Raw genomic sequence first — 7,500 nt, 5'->3', positions numbered from 1 at the left:
AATGTTGCTTTTGATGTCATAATTGAGTTGCTGGAACATTAATGGCCCTGAGATGATGATCAAAGCGCTAAGCCCGTAAGTGGCGAATGTGTAATCCTAGAAACTACCCGCGTTTGCTGGAGTGTTTAGTAAATATGTATTCAAAGCGCTAGATGTAGAAGTATATACTCGTGTCAGGAGCAGAAGCAGCAGCAGCATAAGTGCAATTTTTTGAAAAAAAAAAACTCCAGCTAATGATATTTCCATTCGAATCGCATCGATCCAAGCTGTCATTGGAAGGCGGAGCGATTTGCTGATTGATTCCTGCGCCCCGTCCATATGTTGAACTGTCGGGGCGTTTTGCTCCCTGCCGCGTGCGAATGTGAACCGGCGTCAGGTTCCATTACACTCGCCGGCAACACCTAGACGATGCCTATGCTAATCTCTTCTCAATCTACCTTCGATTGAACCTCGAGCCTCGAGAGAGGAGGAGGAGGAGATTGTAGACGGGCCTTTTCCCGGGCCAAGTGGCCACCTAGGCACCACAGGACAAAAAGACTTCTCCATCCTTCCGGATCCCGGATAAGCTGACGTGTTGGTGTGAAAAGATGACACACACACACAAAGAAAAAACAGAAAATGAATGGCAATGGAACGTTCCCGTTGATCTGGAACCGTGGAAAGGAGTGCGGAAATCGGAGTCCGACGATCCACCGAGTCTGACTTTGGCATCGGCATCGAGTGTGCTCGGTTGCATATTCAACGAACCGAATCGCCCCGTACGATTCCGCACGCCACATGAGCAATGGCAGACGCGAGAAAGGGTCAGGAGACTTTTCGTATTTTTTTGTCTGTCCCTTTTTTTTGACTCACAAGAGACCGAGGGAACCAGAGTGCCGGGTGTCGCATTTGCCACAAAATACATATTCAAGCCATTATCGGGTTTCAAGCTTTATCCGTGCAAATCACGAGACGAGGCCCATCCCGGCCGGTACCGAATGGGTGAAGGGGGCGGGGGCTCGGACAAGATGAACGTTAACGCTGCAGGAGACAAGGGTCGAGGGGGGGTGGGGGGAGGGGACCAGTCGATAACGTCGTTAGCACTCTCAGGTACCGTCGTCTGAACGACCTGCATACTTGAGTGTGGGTTCGTTCTCTCTCTCGGGGCTTGGATTTCATGGACGAGACGAAGCGAAGAGCAGTAGATTGGGCTCGGTAGATAGGAGCTCGGCAAATTTATCGACGCTTGCCCCAAAAACACATGGTTTGTCTTTGCCGCACGGAGACGCAGGGGTAGTGCAAGTGACGTGAGTGCTGCGAGTGAGGAGACGGATAATAGTAGCTACGCCTGGGCTCTGCTGATTAGGCAAGCTTGGCAACACCGGCACAAGAACGACAAGCTGTCGTACCCGCCTAATGGCTCACTTGTCTATGTAGCCAGCTCAAAAGCTGCTGCTGCTGTCTCTCTCTCTCTCGGATGTCAGAACGCTGATGCTTTGGATTTTTACAATTTTGATTCGAATTTACATATGTGAGCGGTGGAATTTGATCGTTTGAACGAACAATTAGTTTTGCATAATGTGGCTGCCGATTTTAACGCTCGATATTCCAATCATTTCACGCGTTGGAAGGTCAAAGGTTGTGCTGAGAACGCCAGTCAGTCAAGGTGTGAAGCATCTTGTTGAGATCGTTTTTGAGATTCAAAGACATAACCACTAAAGTAAATAGCTACCATATGGAATATTTAGTAGAAGGGCTATGAATATGAAGGGTAGAAGGGCTTAAAATTTATGATGTATGTAGAATGTAGCTGCTTAAAAGAATTTTCTTCAAAAGTTGGGAATAGCAAAAAAATTGTATAAAATATGATTGGGACGAAACACTTCAACTATTGCATAATTTTCAATCACCCCTTTTTGTGTTTCTTCTATACTGATTACATGATCACTATCTGTCTTTTTTTGTTGTGTTGTTTTGTTTGTTTGTGTTAGTAGTTCAATGTAGCAAGCATGCGAGATAGATAGTTAGTCTGTAGAGGTAATGCGTACCTCATATACCGATGAATAGGTAAGGAAATGCACAATTCCAAACAAGAAGCACGTGTCGGTTTGGCAACCTAACTAGAATCTTGATCTTGATAATAACAGCACCTTGCTACTGATAACTCTACCCTTGGGTGTAGAAATACTCTGAGGAACTAATCAACTCAACGTCATGCCAGAAATTCCATAACAACTTTATTTAGTTTAGTTCCAGACAGCGTCTAGGTCAGTGGTGTGTTCGTAGCTGCAGCCACTTCCAAGATGTTAAGTGCGGGTAATTATACGTTTATAAGTGGTTAACTTTAATTAAAAGGTTGACTTAGAAACGATTTTCAGTTTTGGAATTCCTAGCTCGTCTCTGCCTGACGTTGTTTCTGTTGGCACCACTTAGCCTCTGTCTCGGACAAGAAAGGCGATTGGTTTGTTACTTCACCAACTGGGCACCGGATCGGGCGGGAGAGTATTCCCTTCAAGTCCGCGACATACCGGTCGATCTGTGTACGCATGTGACCTACAATTTCGTGGCCGTCGATTCGCGGAGCTTTGAGATCAAACCCACGAACCCTAACTTTGACATAACACAGAAAGGATTTAAAAAGTTTAGTGAGCTCAAGGAATCGAACCCCGACCTCAAACTGTCAGTGGCCGTCGGTGGTTGGGCACACGGAGGCCATGCTTTCCACAACATGGTTTCATCTTTGGATGGGAGAGAAACCTTTATCGCCAGCGCCATACAATTCCTTAAGCGGTACAACTTCGATGGCATTGAGATTGTTTGGCTGTGGCCAGGAAACCCCGAACGTGGGGGCACTGCAAGTGATAAGGATAATTTCTATTTGCTTGTTGATGAGATGAAGCGTACCTTCCAGAGCACCGGTAATGGTTCTTGGGAAGTGGCCACACAGGTTACTCTGGATCCATCTCTAATCGCACTGGGTTACCATCAACGTCGCCTTTGTCAGTAAGTGTTGAACAAAAATCGTCAACCGTACCGTAAAGAGAAACCAATAAACAACCACCATTCGTATTACAGGGCAGCAGATTTTGTGCACGTTGTTGGCTATGATCTGCGCGGTTCGTGGAGTGGTTTCACGGATGTCCACAGTGCACTGGACAATCGGCCACACGACAAAGACAAATTGAAGGATTTCACCGTGAAAGGAGGCGTACGCCATTGGCTGAACAACGGTTGCCCGGCTGCCAAGATCGTCCTGGGAGTGCCGCTGTTTGGTCGAACGTACACTCTGACGGATCGTGGTGCGCATGGTCTGGTAGCTCGATCAAGCGGCCCCGGCCATCCGGGTCCTTACACGCGTGACGCCGGATACAGGGGTTACTTTGAAATATGCCAGGAACAGAAACAATCGAACTGGACTGTCGAGTGGGATCCGGTGGGTATGTGCCCATATGCGTACCATGGCGATCAGTGGGTTGGATACGAGAACAACCGATCACTGGAAGAAAAAGTTGGTTTCGCGGTGACCGAACGACTGGCAGGAATCTACGCCTTTTCGCTGGACTTGGATGATTACCGAGGAAATTGTGGAGACACATATCCACTGATGAAGAAGCTGTTCCAAGCGTATAAACCGGTGAGAGCTCCGCTAGCTTCAGTCGAAGATGTTGGGTATCCCATTGTGCGTGCTCGTCGTGAAGCGAAGTGAAAACTTTGCACGATGCGAGTTTTTAAAATGTGACAATTCTGTGAAAACAAATGTGTACCTTGGGCTTTTTTCTAAAGGGTTTCATCCGATGGTTACTATGCCTAGGCGATAGTTTAAGTCCTCTGTAGTAGTTCCTTTTAGTGCACAGCTGACTTTGATCAAAAGTTTTTGAAATTTCTTCTTTTCCCATTCTTATGTATAATTTCAATAAAACATGATGTTTGTGATATTTTTGCTTCGAATATGGCCGAAAATGTATTAAAAAAAAAAGAAATATAAACCCCACTCACAAAGCTCATCCTTGTACCGTACTCAGTCAACTCAAAAGCATCGTCATTCACGGCGTGTGTCGTGTCGGTAATTGCAAACACTACTCCAAGCAAACCATCTAGCGCCACTACAGTCCGTTCGGCTCATGGCTACAAGCACGTTCCTTCCTACGATATAATCCAACGCAACAAACAACAACAGATGTGAAGCGACCATTCAACACTTCGTTTACACTTTATCATCACAGCACCACGCCCTCGCGCTACTTCACATTATGCAGCGTTAACAATCACGACCATGACGAGCAAACCATGTGCACACGCACACACTCGCAGGTTACTCCAGCAAACGCAAAACGGGCCAAGCCTTATCGCTACCGAGGTGGAGTTTAGTTTAAAGTCGCAAATCGTACGGAGCAGTTTTTGTTCGCTTCTTTTTTCCTTTCTTTTTGTGCTTTGTCTCCGCTTTATCCGGAAGCAGAAAAGCATAAGCGTAAGGGTCGGTCGCTTGGTGTGCGCGCTTCCGTAGCGCGTTCGGTTCGCGATATTTTTAGCCTGATAAGCCGGCCGAGATTCGCCTGAACTGCTACGGGGAAGATCTGATTACATCTCCGTGCGTGTTCCTGGGCATGTAACGGTGCCGCATGAAGAAGCCCCACGTTTGATGCTACGTACTCGAGTCCGTGAAGTGATGCATTTCAACCCAGAGCTCTTGAATGTGATGTGAAGCACTTTAAAGACGAAGCAACAAAGCAACAAAGCATCTGGCATGGCCTACTTGGCACCGCAAGCCACACCTGACGCCCATAGACTCGATGGTTGAGATGTGGCGCCGCGTTGGAAGCTAATTCATTCCGTCGGTTAGTGTAAGCAGAATCGCGCACCGGCTTTGGCAGTATGTGTCAGTGACCGCCGAAAATTAGAGTAACATCCTGCCGCAGCCGTCGGTTCTAAACAAGTGCTCCAACCGCTAGCACTGGAAACGTGTGCAGCATACCCGATGTCCGCATGTGTACCGAGGCTCGAGTGCGGCTCACATAAAATATGCAACATCAGCCAACCAGTGCCTGTGGGTGGTGTGCCACCCAGGACAAGAGGAACATGCGGAACGCACTACACGCCACTCCCTGTGACACTCCGGAATACCTTTAAAGATACCGCCACGACAGCTCGAGTTGCGCGAATGCGTCTCCATTCATTCCGACCTGGTGCTCTGATCCACACGAGATCCGTGGTATGAAAACGCAAAACAAACACACATACACACCCACACACACATCCACACCAGGGGCGTGGGTTTCGGTCCGACAAATCCGACGGCGCGTCTACGGAGGAAAGATTTATTTCCCGCGTGCTGCGTGAGCTCGCGTCTCATCCGCGCTCATCCAAGCACCAAGGTCCAGGGTGCTGGCACTGCGGTGATTGCACGGGATACCGGAACCTAACCATGCGAGCAGCAAACCACGCAAGCAGTAGCAGCAGCAGCAGCAGCAGCAGCATGTCTGTCACGTTCGTATGTTGCGAACCAATTTCCTTGGCTTTTCGCTTACCTCAGCCAGCGTCAGAGCCAGCGCCACCTTTTGCAAATATCTAATTCTCTGTTCCTGGCAGTGGGTCGAGTAAGCGGAGCTCTTTAAACATTCATGCATGTCAGTGCCTTTTCCTTTTCCACCTTTTTCCACCGTTCTCTGCCTGTCTCTGGCCGCTCGTTCTCGTTGGGTTATTGTATTTTGCTTCATTTATTTTGAATACATATAAGGAAAGTTTCTCCCTCACATGTGGGTGAATGTGTGTGTGTGTGCGTGTGTGTCTTTGAATGGCCTTCTCGCTAATGAGGAAAAGGGAAAAGTTTCGCGGGAAAAAGATTCCCCGCATGAATCCTAACGATCCGTAATCCTTAATCCGCCTGGCTGAAGCAGAAGCAAAGTTTAACAGCTCAAGTCACATGGATGGATGAAGTCACACTCAGCAGCAGCAGCAGCCACAGAGGGCCGCAAGGCAGCAGAGGTCACCTCGAGAGGCCTTCCTCGGGCACGGTCGATTAATACGTTCTGCCAAACTTCAACCAACCCATGCGCTGTGTCACCGGTCTTTCGGATGAAAAGTAACATTCTTCATTCCACTGGCGGTCGTATTTCTTGGATTGCAAAAGTTTTCGTTTGCCCATTCCTTCACCGAATATGATTCATGCGCCTACCGGTGCGGAGCAACAGCTTAAATGGTGACCAAACCTCACCAAAAGACGTAGAAGAAAGAAAGTTTCGAACTTAAGCAATGAAACGACCACAAATGGGGAAACCGAAAGCTCAGGAGCGTCGTTAATCTCGTCGAAGAAACAACGCCTTGGCCACACCGAAGCCGGTGAAACTCCAAATCCAAGCGATTGTCCCGTCGTTTTCGGGGTGCTTCGACTGGTTGCCTGGAAACATCCATCATGCCTATTCCCAATTCATCTACGTGCGGTAGGCCCTCGTTTGTTTTGCTCGAGGTTTTTAGTGTTCAAGACATAAAACGTTAACGGCGCCACCGGCGAAGGCAAGATGGCAGAGCTTAGATAAAGTTAACGGTCACTGCCGCCACAACATGGGCACGTCTTCGATTACATGATGAACGGTGCTACTCGTTTGATGATGTTGCCGGTGCTCGGTGCTACTCGGTGGAATTGATAGGGCCCGTACACGCCAAGGATAAAGGAGCCGTCACTTGGGATTGGACACAAATTAGACGAGCGACTCTAACATCGAACACATAAATAAGACCACCTCTGCCGTTAAAGAAGTGGGAGATGTAGCTCTTCTTTCCCGTAACCTTTTTCTCGTTCTCACCGCAATTACTGGCGATGAAAAGATACATTTCAAATGAATATAAAAATAAATATCTCGAAACATAAAAACGCAAAACCCCTAAAATGTATTTGATTGATCGTAAGGAAAGATCTTAAATCAACCGAGACTTTCAATTGGAACGAGCCAGGAGGTGAACACGTTTAATGTGTTACATTCAACAGAGAGCTCCAGAGAGAGATGGTGGCGTGGATATTCACGGGAAGAATTTGAGTGAATGTTTGTGAGAAAAGAATATGATTTTGCAAAGCGCTGTTTACTCATTTTTATTTTTTTAGCATTTAGGCTACTTATTAATTACGGGAATGCAATAAAGCAATTTAGGGCTATTTCCAACTAGAGAATTAAAGATTTGCATGACTAGTATCAGCGGCTGCGATAATATCTCTTAAAAACACTTACTATTAATAGTGAGCGAGAACGGGTATTTGCTTTTATATTCAGATCACCATTTCAATATTGAATGATAACTATTTGGAGCATGCTATTGACAAACAAAATATTGTGTGACATGTATTATATCTCCCATTGATGATATGATAAATTCTGCAAACACCGTTTACACAATAAGCGTAAAATATTATCATACTGAATATCTTTTTTTTAAATACCTCAAACTTTAACCAATGAAAAGCAAACATTCTATTATCAACATCGAAAGTAAAAAAAAACTCACCAACACTTCAACTTCAACCTACACTGC

General features: G+C 46.6%; 3 protein-coding genes across 4 annotated transcripts in view; 1 reads left to right on the top strand and 2 right to left on the bottom strand.

Moving 5' to 3' along the window:
• Positions 1-7,500, bottom strand: part of LOC125960040 (cGMP-dependent 3',5'-cyclic phosphodiesterase-like) — a 427,252-nt gene that overhangs the window by 122,024 nt on the left and 297,728 nt on the right. The window lies entirely within an intron of this gene.
• LOC125960105 (out at first protein) overlaps positions 1-7,500 on the bottom strand; it is a 47,905-nt gene that overhangs the window by 22,560 nt on the left and 17,845 nt on the right. The gene's annotated exons all lie outside the window — the stretch shown is intronic.
• On the top strand, positions 2,233-4,031 carry LOC125960084 (endochitinase-like). Its single transcript, XM_049693270.1, has 3 exons — positions 2,233-2,295; positions 2,358-2,982; positions 3,055-4,031. Exons 1-3 carry the CDS (start codon positions 2,283-2,285, stop codon positions 3,683-3,685), a joined length of 1,269 nt encoding a protein of 422 aa, XP_049549227.1. The 5' UTR covers positions 2,233-2,282; the 3' UTR covers positions 3,686-4,031.

Source organism: Anopheles darlingi, chromosome 2, assembly GCF_943734745.1.
Source record: "Anopheles darlingi chromosome 2, idAnoDarlMG_H_01, whole genome shotgun sequence".
Taxonomy (NCBI): domain Eukaryota; kingdom Metazoa; phylum Arthropoda; class Insecta; order Diptera; family Culicidae; genus Anopheles; species Anopheles darlingi.
Note: the sequence above shows the minus strand (reverse complement) of the source record. Positions and strands in the feature narration are given on the sequence as shown.